At 44.2% G+C, this 16,238-nt stretch overlaps 1 protein-coding gene across 2 annotated transcripts in view; it reads right to left on the minus strand.

The window, feature by feature from the left end:
• Window positions 1-16,238, minus strand: part of COL5A3 (collagen type V alpha 3 chain) — a 546,803-nt gene that overhangs the window by 197,776 nt on the left and 332,789 nt on the right. For both annotated transcript variants that reach the window (XM_069231786.1, XM_069231785.1), the window contains 4 exons: window positions 15,914-15,967; window positions 9,253-9,306; window positions 6,014-6,058; window positions 3,902-3,955 (listed from right to left, as the gene is read on the minus strand). In XM_069231786.1, coding sequence (XP_069087887.1) covers window positions 3,902-3,955; window positions 6,014-6,058; window positions 9,253-9,306; window positions 15,914-15,967 — 207 coding nt within the window. The remainder of the gene's footprint in view (window positions 1-3,901; window positions 3,956-6,013; window positions 6,059-9,252; window positions 9,307-15,913; window positions 15,968-16,238) is intronic.

Below are 16,238 nucleotides of genomic sequence, written 5' to 3' on the forward strand. Positions count from 1 at the left end.
TGCTGTGGCCCTGGAGGGACCAGGAGGTCGCAAATTAGACCAGGAGAGAGAGGGGACGTCGAGCAAGACAAGGAGCCCTCTCAGCAGCAGGTAGCACCTGGAGAAGTGCCAGAAACAGGCACTACGAGGATGCGTGAAACGGTGCTCACCCGAAGTCGCACAAAGAAGTCCCACGTCGCCGGAGAACAACTTAGGAGGTCGTGCAATGCAGGTTAGAGTGCCGTGGACCCAGGCTGGATTGTGCACAAAGGATTTCCGCCGGAAGTGCACGGAGGCCGGAGTAGCTGCAAAAGTCGCGGTTCCCAGCAATGCAGTCTAGCGAGGTGAGGCAAAGACTTACCTCCACCAAACTTGGACTGAAGAGTCACTGGACTGTGGGGGCCACTTGGACAGAGTTGCTGGATTCGAGGGACCTCGCTCGTCGTGCTGAGAGGAGACCCAAGGGACCGGTAATGCAGCTTTTTGGTGCCTGCGGTTGCAGGGGGAAGATTCCGTCGACCCACGGGAGATTTCTTCGGAGCTTCTAGTGCAGAGAGGAGGCAGACTACCCCCACAGCATGCACCACCAGGAAAACAGTCGAGAAGGCGGCAGGATCAGCGTTACAGAGTTGCAGTACTCGTCTTTGCTACTATGTTGCAGGTTTGCAGGCTTCCAGCGCGGTCAGCAGTCGATTCCTTGGCAGAAGGTGAAGAGAGAGATGCAGAGGAACTCGGATGAGCTCTTGCATTCGTTATCTAAAGTTTCCCCAGAGACAGAGACCCTAAATAGCCAGAAAAGAGGGTTTGGCTATCTAGGAGAGAGGATAGGCTACTAACACCTGAAGGAGCCTATCAGAAGGAGTCTCTGACGTCACCTGGTGGCACTGGCCACTCAGAGCAGTCCAGTGTGCCAGCAGCACCTCTGTTTCCAAGATGGCAGAGGTCTGGAGCACACTGAAGGAGCTCTGGACACCTCCCAGGGGAGGTGCAGGTCAGGGGAGTGGTCACTCCCCTTTCCTTTGTCCAGTTTCGCGCCAGAGCAGGGCTAAGGGGTCCCCTGAACCGGTGTAGACTGGCTTATGCAGAATTGGGCACATCTGTGCCCAAGAAAGCATTTCCAGAGGCTGGGGGAGGCTACTCCTCCCCTGCCTTCACACCATTTTCCAAAGGGAGATGGTGTAACACCCTCTCTCAGAGGAAGTCCTTTGTTCTGGCAGAAACCTGTCTGAGGGGTTGGCAGCAGCAGCAGCTGCAGTGAAACCCCAGGAAAGGCAGTTTGGCAGTACCAGGGTCTGTGCTACAGACCACTGGGATCATGGGATTGTGCCAACTATGCCAGGATGGCATAGAGGGGGCAATTCCATGATCATAGACATGTTACATGGCCATATTCGGAGTTACCATTGTGAAGCTACATATAGGTAGTGACCTATATGTAGTGCACGCGTGTAATGGTGTCCCCGCACTCACAAAGTCCGGGGAATTGGCCCTGAACAATGTGGGGGCACCTTGGCTAGTGCCAGGGTGCCCTCACACTAAGTAACTTTGCACCTAACCTTTACCAGGTAAAGGTTAGACATATAGGTGACTTATAAGTTACTTAAGTGCAGTGTAAAATGGCTGTGAAATAACGTGGACGTTGTTTCACTCAGGCTGCAGTGGCAGGCCTGTGTAAGAATTGTCAGAGCTCCCTATGGGTGGCAAAAGAAATGCTGCAGCCCATAGGGATCTCCTGGAACCCCAATACCCTGGGTACCTCAGTACCATATACTAGGGAATTATAAGGGTGTTCCAGTAAGCCAATGTAAATTGGTAAAATTGGTCACTAGCCTGTTAGTGACAATTTGAAAGAGATGAGAGAGCATAACCACTGAGGTTCTGGTTAGCAGAGCCTCAGTGAGACAGTTAGGCACCACACAGGGAACACATACATATAGGCCACAAACTTATGAGCACTGGGGTCCTGACTAGCAGGGTCCCAGTGACACATAACAAACATACTGAAAACATAGGGTTTTCACTATGAGCACTGGGCCCTGGCTAGCAGGATCCCAGTGAGACAGTGAAAACACCCTGACATACACTCACAAACAGGCCAAAAGTGGGGGTAACAAGGCTAGAAAGAGGCTACTTTCTCACACATATATTTTAAACATAAACATGTATTTAAAATAACCGTGTCATTGAAGTTAGTTCAGAAGTTTAAATCCTGAAAACACCATTTTAAAATGAGCCCAGGAGTATTGTGAAAACACTTCAACATCTGAAAAAACTTAAGAAGAATTATATTCTCAAGCATTATTTTTAAATATTGTTATGGTGCTTGTAAATTGCTGTTAAATATTGCCTAAGAAAGTAAGTAATCTGCAACAGAATGAACTGAATTTCTTAAACAAGCATTTGCAATGCAATGGGTCTCACATTTACTCGAGTTAGCGCTATTAGCCTTGTAAACTCCTAACCAGACTTTTCTTGACACATAAATTGAAGCAAAAAAACAAGTCCAATCACGCTATGTAAAACCCAGCTTGATCGCATTGAAGTTGAAAACCAAAAATCAGAGCGAGATAATGCTATGTAAAACCCAGCGCAATCGCGATGTGTGAAAAATAAAAAGATAAAGTAGTGCAGAAGCCAGGCTGAAAACATGGAGCCTTGTATGTTTTCAGTAGTTGGCCAGTGCACTTGAGGAGGGCTAAACACTGTAAAAAGCATGATGTATGCATGCCTTTCACTAATGAAAACAAGCAGATTTTGAAGGGCAAGCCCACGAACCAATGAAAATGATGGGCGTGGTTAAAAGCCCAAAGAGAGATTACAACAGCCCATGCACACCCCACTTAAAAAATATGCTCGGGAGTCTAAATAAGCACAGCATAGCATGCATGCCTCATTAACATATGTACAGAGAACCCATGTTTGCTAATAAACGTGGGTAAATCTGTCAGCCTCTGTGGAATCCTGATGTTGTGTTGGCCTGACTCTTCATGAGTCGAAGATCCATGCACACAAGAGGCCTAGAGTTCCCGTGTTCGAGTACATGGCCAGATTTTACTGGATGCCTTTCTGCACTGAGTAAAGCCACCAGACTATGGAACAGTCACAGCCATCCCCCTATCTGAAGCCCTACCAGCCTGTAGGGGAGCTTCCACAGCTCCCTTCATTAGTGCATTAACTTAGCACAGGCACAGCCTGTCCCCAGCAGGGCATTCACCCAGGTACAGCCTGCCCCTTGTCTGAACCCCTACCACCCTGCAGTGGGGCTTGCAAAGCTCCCTCCATTAGGGCATTCACCCAGCACAGGCACAACCTGCCCCCTATCCGAACCCCTACCACCACGTAGGAGAGACTTCAAAGCTCCCTCCAGCAGGGCATTCACCTGGTACAGCCTGCCCCCTATCTGAATCCCTACCACCCCGTAGGGGAGCTTGCAAAGCTCCCTCCAACATCCCCTAGCCACTGCTGCCACAGCACCCTCTCTTCCTAGCCCTTGCACAGCAACCTTCTGTGACGCGCTCTGTGTGCTATGAGCAGATGATAAATGCGAGCAGAATAGTCCAGTGGAAAACTTGTTATATATAGGCCATAATTCCAGGTCCATATGTTATTCTCCATCATGAGGAATAAAACCCATAACTGTTGTAAACACATGGGAAGATGCCATCAGGAATCACCAGTTCTAGCCTCTCCCCACTGAGTTAATGACAATTTATTATAAAGGCCAGTGTGGCCTACATCACAAGGTGTTGTGAGCAGGGCAAGCCCAACAACTGATACGCTTATTGAGATTTCATAAACAAATAACATTGTGGCACTCTGAGCTGGCCTGTTTGAGAGTGATAGACTAGCACAAAACTCGACCTGATTACATATGAAAGTCAAAAGATACCTTATTTTCAGATTTATATGAATTTTTGCTTACCTTTGGTCCTGATTTGCCTGTTGGCCCCCGCTGCCCTCGTTCTCCGCGTGGACCCTATAGAAAAGAATCACAAACTAGGTAAGGTTGAGTCAGGAAACTACCACCTCTCCTGTTGTATATCCATTTTATGCATGGGAACGTCGCTCCTTGCAGCAATGGGAAAAATGCAATGGGAAAAATCTACAGTTGCGTTTTCACAAGTTAATCTATTGGTAATATGTTCTATAAACTTGCTTGTATCCTCAAGGGAAGCAGCACTCTCATTTGGTGACAACATAATCATTGAGCAGAATGTGGAGAGGCTGGCTAATAGTGGCCAAGACGTGTGATGCATATCCCATGTGGGAGTAAACACAGCTATTAATGCCCGTGCTTACCTCCCGTTTCCCTCATTTACACATCTAGCCTCTTGTCCAACCGCAGGTTGGTAGCGTGTTGAGACATTCAAAGTGTTAAAGGTGGCATAGGCACTCTTTTCATTCTTTTCTAAGAATAAAATACTAGAAGAGGTGGTCCGTGTTCCTAAGAATTAGTATGCGATTGTTGATTATGTGCATATTGAAGGCTTGTAGGTAGCTCTGATACCGACCTAGAAGAGTAGTGACTCCCTCAAACACAGGCTATCACTAATAAATCGCAAATCATCAGATGATGCATTGAAGGTATCCCCCACTTTACTTCGTGACCACTATTCTCACTCCTAAGGAAAATGACTAACACTGAAACCATATGTCTGCTCCATCTGCATCAAGGCAGACTCAGGAATGCCAGCCTTTGGTAATTTATTTGGGGTACCCGAAGATCATTCTAAATGCCATGCGATGGGCTAAGTAGCACAAGGCGGATTGCATAAAATCCATATTCTCAAATCTAGTGCCTGAGAACCTGTCTCGTGAAGCCCCAAAAATATCCGAACTCTAGAAATGTTTCTATTGGTTTAGGATTTTCATTTGTTCCCCCAACCCTCCCCCGCCCCAAAGGAGCACCAAATATGAGAAGCTGTATTTGGGACAAGGCCATTATAAAAACCTACAAGACAACTTTTAATATATACTTTAGTAATGATTGACTGCACAGTGTCCAATCAGAATAATCCAGTCTGATCTCTACCGAAGTATGTGGTGATATGACAAGACTTAGGACAATTGGGCACTCCCCACCACTGAAAGCACTGCATTATATCTCTAGGAGGTATTTTACTTTGAACATGGAATCGCCATATCTTTCAGAAAGACAGGAAGGAACTAGGTTGCCATTAAATGAATTTTAGAAAGTCTTTCAACGGAGATGGTCCTGCTATCCTGAGAGGGAGTGTGCGCACCTCCATATGTAATGATTATTTCAACACTCCCCACTGCCAAATATACAATGGATGGGCACTGATTTGAATTTATATCAACTAACTGAACTAATGATACATGAGGGCATGAATCAAAGTCAATGAAGGAATTCTGAATCTATTGGGACTCTCTACTGCACTTGTTCTACATTTACTATGTGAAGGACAGTTTCCCTTTTACGTATCACGCATGGCCTGCCATCATGCTGACACACATTGAACCCCAGAAACTTTTCACATATGTAATGATGACCTGGAGACTTATTTGAAGATTGAAAGTTGGATGTGTAGACATAGGGAACACCAAGCTGTGATAGTCACTATGCTTTACGGGACTTTAATGAACTATCATATTACTTGCTGCACCTTGTATTCGTGAATGAACTATTCATTTTACCATGTGTGGGACCAGCAGGAGCACTGAGCGCAAGAAGAAGTCACTATTTCATCCTTTGTTTTACTGACTGTTTCTTGAACAATATACAGTACATTTAATATGTTTATTCTGTTGGTGGTCTGTTCGATTGCATATACAACATAGTATGCTTTAACAGATATATATTTCTACAATTGTTAAAAATACAAAGCTGTTCTCTATCCAGACAAATAGTAAGGCATTGCACACCAATGAACGGATCAAATTCAAAATCCCAGTCAGGTCCGATAATATTAAGATACATCATCTGTAGTCTAACAAAATCTGTAGTCTAACAAACACTACGACAATCTGAAAAGTATCCAGATCAAACCAGTGTTGATCCCATAACACTTACCGAAGGCCCTCGTTGTCCAGCGATTCCAGCCTGTCCTGCTCGACCCTACACAAGAAAGCGATTGGAAGAGTCAGGTGTTAGATAATGCTGAATGTATTTCATCAGATACTGGCTAAGAAGGGCATTTATATGAGGCATGTAGTGTAGGGTTAAAGACAGCATGTGCTGAAAGTATGTGTGTGATTAGCGGTTCAGTACATCGCTGAGCCCCCGTTACGCGCTGCATGTGTTTCCAGACTTCAAGGGCAGGAGTTATTGATATGATTGAGGTACCAGCCACTGTGGTTCAGAGGTCAGTACAAAAGTGCATCAGCACAGATGGTGAGGAGTGAGGTAATTTAGCCTCTTTCAGAGGCTGCAGGAACACTGGCCTGCCCGGGCAGCTCCAAGACTCCGAGCTCTAAGCTTTATCACATTAATATCTTTCAACTGTGCCTTACCGGCAGTGATGGGGGAGGGGGATTTATCACTATTTGATACAGCCCAGCACAGCAAGCCATGTAGATGCACTGCAACAAATGGAGAGAGCAGAAATGCACCACATCAACCAAGATATGGAGCATTCCTGTTCACTCCCTCTGCTGGCACACTGTGGCCCATATTTATGCTTTTTTGACGCAAAACTGCATTTGTGTAGTTTTGCATGAAAAAGTATAGCGCTGGCTTGCGCCGAGTGAAATGGCACAATCCAGCACAAAGTGTGGGCTAACGTTTTGGAAAATGACGTTAGCTGGATTGGCATCTCGATATAGAGGAAGTGGGTTTTGCACCAAAAAATGACGTTTGGCTGGTTAGAGGCAAAACAAATGCCTCTAACCAGCCTTGCGTCAGTTCCTGACCCAAAACCATAGATACTACATGACTCCTGTCTTATAAAAGAGAGGAGTCATGCCCACCACCCCGGTGGCCAGCACAGGGGACAAGGGTCCCCTGGGCATGACCATTGCACCCAGTGTCATGTAGGAGGGGACATTTCAGGGCCCCCAATGGCACTTTAAAAATGTTTTAAAAAATACTTACCTGTACTTACCCTACTTACCTGGGATGAGGTCCCCCATCCTCCGGTGTCCCTCTGGTGGGGCATTCCTGGGGTTTGGGATGGGTACCTCTGGCCTTTTTTCATGGTGTTTAACCATGGAAACGGGTCCACAGGTACCCTAACACCTGCCCTGACCCAGGCATTAAATAATGGCGCTAAGTAGGCTTAGAGCCATTATTTAGGACCGCTTCCCCCCCATGCACCATTTTTGCTCAGGAGGATAAATAAGACGCTAGGGCCTTAGAATAATTTTTTGGATGGGAACGCCCACCTTGCATCTCATTGACGCAAGGTGGTTTCATGCATCCAAAAAATGACTTTAACTCTAATTTTTTGGCACTAGACGGTTCTAGCATCAAAATATAAATATGGAGTTAAGTTTGTGCTGAATTAGCATTAAAAGAATGATGCTATTTCAGTGCAAACTGAGTATAAATACAGGCCTATGTCCTGCCTAGCACCAATGCAGGCACCCTTGCACTATTGCAGGTAGGATTGCTTTGGTAGAGGGAGGGACACCTTCGTGCACAAAAACAATCCTTAAGAGGTATTTTCTTCTTTCTAAGTGTGCTATAGAATGCAACAGCACACTTAGAAAGACAAAATGACAGGGAGAACTAAAGATATTAATCAGTTGTGTCTCTGTTGGGAAGGGTTACAATTTTTATGCATTCCCATGTTTAATTCCCTTGGTTAATCTGGGAATGCCAGTGCCCGATATGGCGCCTGAACGCCTGGCATCTGCAAGACAGAGAGTACACCCTAGCGGTTAGAGACCACCTTAATCAATACTTCGAGCAAAACTTAGGGTCGGTGCAGTCGCCCGGCACGGTCTGGATCACATGTAAAGCTACCCTTCGGGGACACGCCAAACATCTCCTCCGCATACGAGAATGTGCACGCAACTTGCAGGTGTCAGAACTTGAGGCTAGAGCATTGCAACTTGAACATCGACTTGCGGTCTCCGCATCAGCTTCTACCTCGAGGCAACTCACCATGGTCAAAGATGAAATTAGACACTTAATGCTGGAGACTGCAATGCATCTCTAGTGAGCATCAGCAGCCCGGGTGTACGGTTGGGAGGACAAGAATGGGAAACTCCTATGCCACTGGCATGGGTAGTGCAGGGGCCTCCTAACAGGGCCCGGGCCAGCTTTTCACTGTCTGCATAGCAGACAGTGAAAAGCACGACGGGTGCAACTGCACCCGTCGCACCGCCGCTACACCTCCGGCTCCATTAGGAGCCGGCTCCTGTGTTGCGGCCTCATTCCTGCTGGGCCGGCGGGCGCAAACTTGGTTTGCGCCCGCCGGCCCAGCGGGAATGTCGGAATGGGGGCCATGTGAGTGCGAATGACCCCCATAATGGTGGACTGGAAGGCAGGGGCGGCACCGGTGCTGGCCAGACGGAGAAGAGGAGTAGACTGGTGTGCTCAATGTGAAAAACCTGTATATGAAGCCAGGGGGTGCCCAAACAAATACAACAAAGTGTGGGGCAAATGGGAGGCCACGTGGTGTACTTAATTCGCTCATGAGCTGCACAGCCCGTCGTGGGGAGCCCACCCCTAGTAGCAACTCGTGGGGGGTCTTCTTCTTTTCTCCCTTTTCCTCTCTTCTTTTCTCTTTTAGAATATGTCTGTGCATCTGTACATTGGATGTAAAGTTTTTTATGGTAGCTTGTTTGGGGCATGGGAGGTGACTGTCTCTTGGTACCATTTGGTATCATGTTGTGTTTATTTTAATTTTATTGTTTTGGAAAAACCAATAAAGTTCTTTATCAAAACAAAATCTGGGAATGCATCAAAAAGCATTGGTGGATGCATGGGAACACCAACACTCCATCCATGTAAACACTTTCCTGGCGCAAAGTAACGCAAGGCAGTGACTTTCGCTGCTTTGCGCTATTCTGGATTTATGCAAGGTGATTTTGTGTGGCTTGGTAAATCTGACCTAAGGATTGTGTTGCCCCTGTGTCACCTTAAGTGACACATGGTATACACATCCTTTGGTAAATCTAGTCCACGGCCACTTCTGTGTCTGTGACATTTGCTTGACTTTAACATTTTACTTGCTTTTTCAACCTTGTGCATGAAGGAAATCGTTTTGATATCTTGGGTCGTCTTTCAAGCCGACCTGCCTTCCTGTCAAGACCCTGGCGATGCCAATAAGTGGCATATCTTATACGAAAATGTTTATCACTCACCCGTTTGCCTTTTTCTCCCATCAACCCAAGCGATCCTGCAAAACCGGTGGAGCCCTGTGAAAAAAAAAAAAAGATTATTGGAAATGTTAATCTTATGCTTTAAATTATGTTAAATAAATCTCTAGCCGTCAAAATCGTGTTAACATTACTTGGCCGTGATATGAGGGACAAGGCAAAGGGACGGAGGGTTAGAGCTGACAGAAGAGTACACAACAAGGGTCACAAGGAATTGGTTTAGGTTAAGAGTTAGGGAAATGGAGTAGGTTTGAGTAAGGATAAAAACGTGTACTGACAAGTGTAAGGGTTGGCTTTAGGTACATTGAGGAGCAGGATAGGGAAATATTGTGTTCCTAGAGAATGTTTTCAACGTAGGAGCTATGTTGCGATCAACAATTTACAAATATTCTTGCTGGGGGTTAGGGTTATGGACTAATCTTAAGGTAATTAGTAGTTGTGACAACAGTCCACTTTGGCAGGTGTAAGGCCTAAATATTCGGTAACTCAAATAACGGCAAATAAGATAATGCTAAACAGTGCAGTAGTTGAATGCTCCCACTGAGTAATCCTTGGCAAGACCTGAATATTGGTCTTTGGTAGTGAGATGCAGAGCAAAGGTTCCAGAGAGGTTTATTCTTAAAGAAGGGATAGGGGCGTATAATGGGTTTCAATAGGAAGTGGTGTTGGAAACATTAAGGGCCTTATTTAAAGTTTGGTGGATGGGATTGTCCATCACAAATGTGACGGATGTCCTGCCCGCCATATTACAAGTGCATTTTAGCCCATAGCACTTATAATACGGTGGACTGGATATGTGTCATGTTTTGATGGAATATCCCATTTGCCAAACAGGATGTATTACAAAAACAAAAATGAAAAGTTTTTTTTAATGTTTAAAGAGTAGGCACTGATGGGTAGGACCAATGCCTGCTCTTAAAAAATGGGGGTGCCCCTATTCAGTAAGGGGAGTGGTCCCTTGGGGAACTCTTCCCCTTTGCCAATGGGTGACCGATTCTTCTATGGAGATGGTAATGTATGAATGTTTTGCAACTGCTTTCTGGTTTCAAAACATTCATCCATACCAGTGTGATTCGGTAATGAACTGCAAAAGCAAAATGCGATTCGGTAATAAGTTACCGAGTCACATTTTGCCTTTTGTTCCTGGCAAAAAACCTTTTACCAGTCGCAAACGGCAACCGGTAAAGTGCTTTGTACATCTGGCCCAAAATCTTTTACAGAGTGTAAAAAACACACAAAAAATAATGACTGTAGGAGTAAAAGAAATACACAGGTAAAAATGTATATGGATATGTCTAGAAACCAAATACCATAAAAACAGGGAAGCCTAATAATGACAAAGTTAATGATGTGTTCACTTGTCCATGTGTGGTTTAGCTAAAGAGTTGGTCACTGAAATAGCAACTTTGTTTTATAACAGAAAACCTAATTTTACCAGCCTTTTGATAAGAATTCAAAAACATAATATTTACTGTTCCCTTCCAGTAAAAGATGCAACTAAAACAAGTCACCTTTCTATCTAGAATGATTCCTGTCATGGATTTCGCCTAGAAAGTCAGGGTAAGAGTCAAATCTGGTACTTACCCTATAGAAATAAAAAACATACAGCGGTGTTTTTTTTCTCATTTTGTTCACTACAGTCTTAAAAAGATGTTTTCAAGCAAGGCATAGCAAGTAATTATAAACTCCCTTAAAACACAAAGACTGTTAGGAAATCTACACGCATCTTTGCTGCTGCTTCCAATCCCTTAAACATTTTTTGTTGTTGTTGAGACTTTCTACACCCAAAGAAGGTATCAAACATCCATTGTCTTGTATGACATGATATTAGCCGCCTCATTTAAAGGTATGAGCTACATCCAGAGGTACACCCATGCAGTAATAAATATGTTATTGTATGGTAGAGTTATAGGGAGAATGTTGCTGACCCAGCCCACACCCACACATTTCTGCATACTTTCTGAACACAATTAACATCAGCAGTTTTCTGGTGGTATTGACAAATAATTTTGCTTGAGCAACATTACACCACAATGGAGCATAAATACATGACAAGTATGAGAAGAATCACTTTGCTTTCTGTGTGTAGGGTGAAAACGTGTGCTAATTAGGATGCAACACATTTTCCTATAAAGTTTGTTTACTGTGGTCCACAGATATGGACTTACGGCAGTTGAAATGTACAGTTTGTATTACACAGGAGAACAAGATTTTCTTCCTCTCACAAGCTATCCTTGCCTATCTGACAACAATTGTGGCACCCAAATCTGTGTAATAAAAGGAGAGAGTTTGTTTAAAGAAGAAAGCAAAAGAGAGTTCTATGTTATTCAATCAATCAGGAAGTGTTTGGTTAGCGCAGCTTCTCACCGGAGAGGGTATCCAGGCACTTGCTTCAGGTGTTATTCAAAAAGCCAGGTTTTCAGCCCCTTTCTGAAGTGGGTCAGTGATGGTGCGGTGTGGAGGTGGAGGGGGAGAGTGTTCCAGGCCATGGTGGCGAGATGGGAGAAGGAGCATCCTCCTGTGTGGCAGCGGCATATGTGTGGTATTTTTGCGAGGTTGAGGTGTGCGTAGCAGAGGTTCCTGGGTAGTTGGTGGAGGTGAAGGAAGTGGTTAAGGTCGATGGGTCCGAGATTGTGGAGGGCTTTGTAGGCATGGGTTTGGAGCTTGAAAATACATCTCTTTTGGATCAGGAGACAGTGGAGGCCCTTCAGGTGCTGGGTGATGTGGGTTCTCTTTGGCAGGTTGAGGATCACTCTGACAGCTGCGTTCTGGATGGTTTGGAGTCGCTGCAGGGTTCGGTGGTGGTGTCCGTGTAGAGTGTGTTGCTGTAGTCTAGACAGCTGGTGATGAGGGCCTGTGTCAGTGTCTTTCTTGTGTCAAGGGGGAGCCATTTGAAAATCTTCCAGATCATGCGGAGCTTGTGGAAGCATGCTGAGGAGATTACATTGACCAGTTGTCTCATGGAGAGTTCATTGATGAGGATTATGCTGAGGATCTGGGTGTGATCCTTAGGAGTCGGGCCAGTCTGAATTCCCCTGGCCACCAGGAGTTGTTCCAGAGCATTGAGTCTCTGCCAAAGATCAGCACCTCTGTTTTGTCCATATTGATATTCGGGCAGTTGTCCTCATCCAGGTGGAGGCCCTCTTCATACAGCTGTGGAAATGTATCCTCATTCGGGTGGGCTCTGTTGAGACTGAGAAGATGAGTTGCATGTCGTCGACGTAGGAGACAATGTTGATGTCAAGGCTCTCACGAAGTCTGCTAGTGGTGTCATGTAATTCTTGAAGGGGGTTGGGCTGAGTTAGGATCCTTGGGGAGCGCTGCATATGGTGTGCTTGGCTTGTGAGGTGAATGGGGGGAGGCGAACTCGCTGGGTGCGTCCGATGAGCAAGGTTGCCATCCACCTAAGTGCCTTGTGAATGATCCCCATCTGGCGTAGTGGGTCAATGAGTGTGCAATGGGACATTAGGAGATTGCTTTGGTAATCTCCTAATGTGGCTGGCTCAAACTCACATAGTGAGGTTGAAAGTTGCATGTTTGAGTCATAGGTAGTTCTAGTCACTTGGGATTTGGCAGACTCTAAAGACAGCCTTACCTAGTGGCATGGATTTTGAGCTTCCATTGCTGAAGGGTGGATTTGGATAGATCGTACAGGCAATTTTGTTGAGACTTGTGTGGCAGACTCTAACAGTAGGATGCTTGCACCTCATTCAATTTGAGTCATTTGATTTATTTTGTGCTTTTTTGCAGCCTGCTTTAAGGGTTTCTTAGCACTAGATTAGCAGAAGCATAGGTAGCCCAGCCCTTGGTTAGCTGAAGCAAAAGGAATAGCGTTTTAGTTGGAAAAAAGACAGGATTTAAGTGTTTGTAGAGGTAGAAGTGATATTCAAGCAAATGTTTATTGAAAATTCAGGTGTTCCATTGCTTGGCCATCAACTGCAAAAAGGAGTGGTGCCATACAGAACTTCTGCGGATACATGGAATTACTGGAACCCTGTTACAGGTGGATTGCAGACTCCTTTGGAACAGCAGATGTGAAACTTAGAATGTAGAAAGAGAGAGAATGTATTTTTAGATGGCCTAATTAAAGAGACATCAGCTTTTGAAAATGCATCTTTCAGCGATTGGAAGTCAGTGAATGAAGGCTAAATGAGGAGTCATACGGGAACGATGGGGAAGGTGCCAAATGAGTCACAATGTTTTGTACAGTTTACAGTGGCAATAATACATATTTTGGAATTACAACTTGTTGCCACAAATCAGACTGGAAAGAATTAGTGTCTGGTTGATTATTTTAGATGAGGAAAGACCTTTCTATCAATTTAGACAAAATCAACTTTTTTGTCTTGTGCAATAAGGAAACGAAGTGCTTTATCTAGGTTTGTCTCGAACAATGTTCAGGTTGCATGTAGAAGAAGCTGGTACTAGGAGTGGAACCAGGTTATTTTTCCACCACTCGTTGGACCAAGAGGAAGCATTACCTTTGGCTACTAAGACTTTCATCTTATCTGTATTGAATTTTAGTTTATTCACACACACCTAGGTGGATGCAGTAGCCAGGCAGGTTTGGAAGTTCGCTTAACTGAGATCATAAGTATTGTCAATCTTTGTGTCATCTACATAGGTCATTAAAATCAGACCAAATGATCCAATCACCATTGCCAGGTGGTCCATGATTTGGCAGACCCTTATAATAGCATGTCTGAGCCTCACATGATGACATGCGATTTGGCAGATTACTCAGGTAGTGTGCTTGAGTCTCTGGTGTTATGGGGTTTGCCAGAATCACAAAGTAGCACACTTTAGTTTCTTACATTAGCATATTCTTTTTCAGTCTCTGAAGATATTACTGGGGAGCCTGTTCTGGTGACCCATGCTTTGGAAGACCTCAAAGGGAGTATGCATGAGACTCTTGTGGCGGTTTCATATTTGACAAATACCAAATGTTGCAGACTGATTCTTTAATAGTGAAGTGGACAGGCTTGAAGTGTAATCTTTTAGAGTAGCCTGCACGTTGATATAATAGAGAGGACACATATTCTAATCTCTTAAAATGCCATTAGTTTTTAGAAATGTAAACATAAACTTACTTTAGCTATGGATGTTGGGATGCATTTTACAGAGTATAAGGCCCCAATGCACAAAGATCTGGCTGTGATCTAGTCTTGCAGTACTCCTGAATTCCACAAGTAAGCCTAAAGTAAGTCACACCTAATCAAGGCAAAGGCTTTGTGAATCAAGGTTCCTAAGGTGTCATGACAACAACCAGATTTGCAAAGTCTTTGGATAATCAAAAGATTCACCGTGGCTGTCATTAATAGGGAAACTGGATCCACATTATTACAGCCAAGATGGAAAAAGCTAAAACTCCTGTTCTTATCTTTAGAATCTGAGGCATTTAGTTTGGAGAAGCAGGGTCATAGGGTGAACTGGACGTAATACTATAATCTAGTATTTATAAACAGTGTTCCTACTACATGACTGCTGTTTAATGCAGGCAGTTTCATTTATACTCAGTCCACTGCCTATTTGTACCCAAAGCAATTTGGTACAGGTCTTTTGGTTCTAGGTGCCGAAAATACTGCACCATGTTAAGTGGTTGCAGGCAAAGCACCCAGAAGTCCCCAGAAATTGCACTCTGGAATTTTGAGTACAAGAATATTGTGGTACACTAATTCCTAGACAAAATATTGAGGGACAAAATATTGAAAGGTAAGTGCGTATGGGAAAGTAACAAATTACTATTCTTAACTCCACATCTATATACCTTAACTATAGAGATATATATCATCAAGATACATATATGTGGAGTTAAGTATAGAAAATATATTCATACTTACCTTTCGATATTTTGCCCCTTATTATTCTGTCTTCAATATTCATGCCCTACGATATTTTGAAAAAAACAACAAGTGATGGACGGAATGCTGAACATTGTCAAACATTCACCCCCAGTACAGTGATCTGGGCCTAAATCCATCGTTTTTTTGCTGCCCATGCCATTCCAGTTTGGACCCAGCCATATGCAAATCAGTCTTGATCCTGTTCCCCATGGGAACAGTCCAGCCCGAACTGCTAGGCCAGGTCTTCCCTGGACTGGAAACAAGCATCCTGGGACCGGTTTCGGGGTTTCACCCCTCATCAGCCAGGCTAGCTTGAATCCAGTGGCATGGGAAGCACGGGACCCACGTCTGGGCATACCCTTCCCACTTAGGGCGACAAAGCATCTGGGCCTAAATCCATCGTTTTTTTGCTGCCCATGCCATATTTTGAAGTCAATATTTACAATCCACACTGTCCCCAAATTCTGTTGTTAAATTTCAATCCTGTTAGAGAGTCATGGAAATCACAATAGTTTTTATGGGATGACACAATGTTGTGGAAAACAAAACAAAAAACGAAAGTAGAGATTTTTCTGTACTTTTATAGTTAAATAGTTAATTTGCCTTTTGTCAAAAAGCTGTATAGATAAGCAGGTAGTTGATGATTTTGCCACCAGGGTTTCTGGATTGCAGACAAATTGCTGGATGTTTAAAAGTGAAATATACTTATTTTCTCCTCATTGAATCCCATCATCACTCTAAGTGAGTGTGCTTTGTGGGCCTTTGATTGTTTACATTTCATCTCAACTTTTCCTTGTGCTCACCTTTGGTCCCACACGTCCTGGATATCCTGGAAGTCCTGGAACACCGAGACTTCCCTGCAATAAGAAAAAAAAGTAATGCCATCAAAATGAACCTTGAAATCTTAAAAAACAAACTCCTGCAAAGCGTACTGCTTAATGGAGAACATAGGGGCATCCACAGCCAATGAAACAGGAGCCCAGATTTAAAAATACTCTGCTCTGATGCAAAGTCACACAAATTGACGCAAGTCTTACAAGGTTTTTTCTTTGCAATGTAAAAGGTTTTTACACTAGAGAGATGCCCTTTCCTCCATTCTTATAGAACTTTGAGCTGCTTTGTGCCACT

Source organism: Pleurodeles waltl, chromosome 4_2, assembly GCF_031143425.1.
Source record: "Pleurodeles waltl isolate 20211129_DDA chromosome 4_2, aPleWal1.hap1.20221129, whole genome shotgun sequence".
In the NCBI taxonomy this organism is placed as follows: Eukaryota; Metazoa; Chordata; class Amphibia; order Caudata; family Salamandridae; genus Pleurodeles; species Pleurodeles waltl.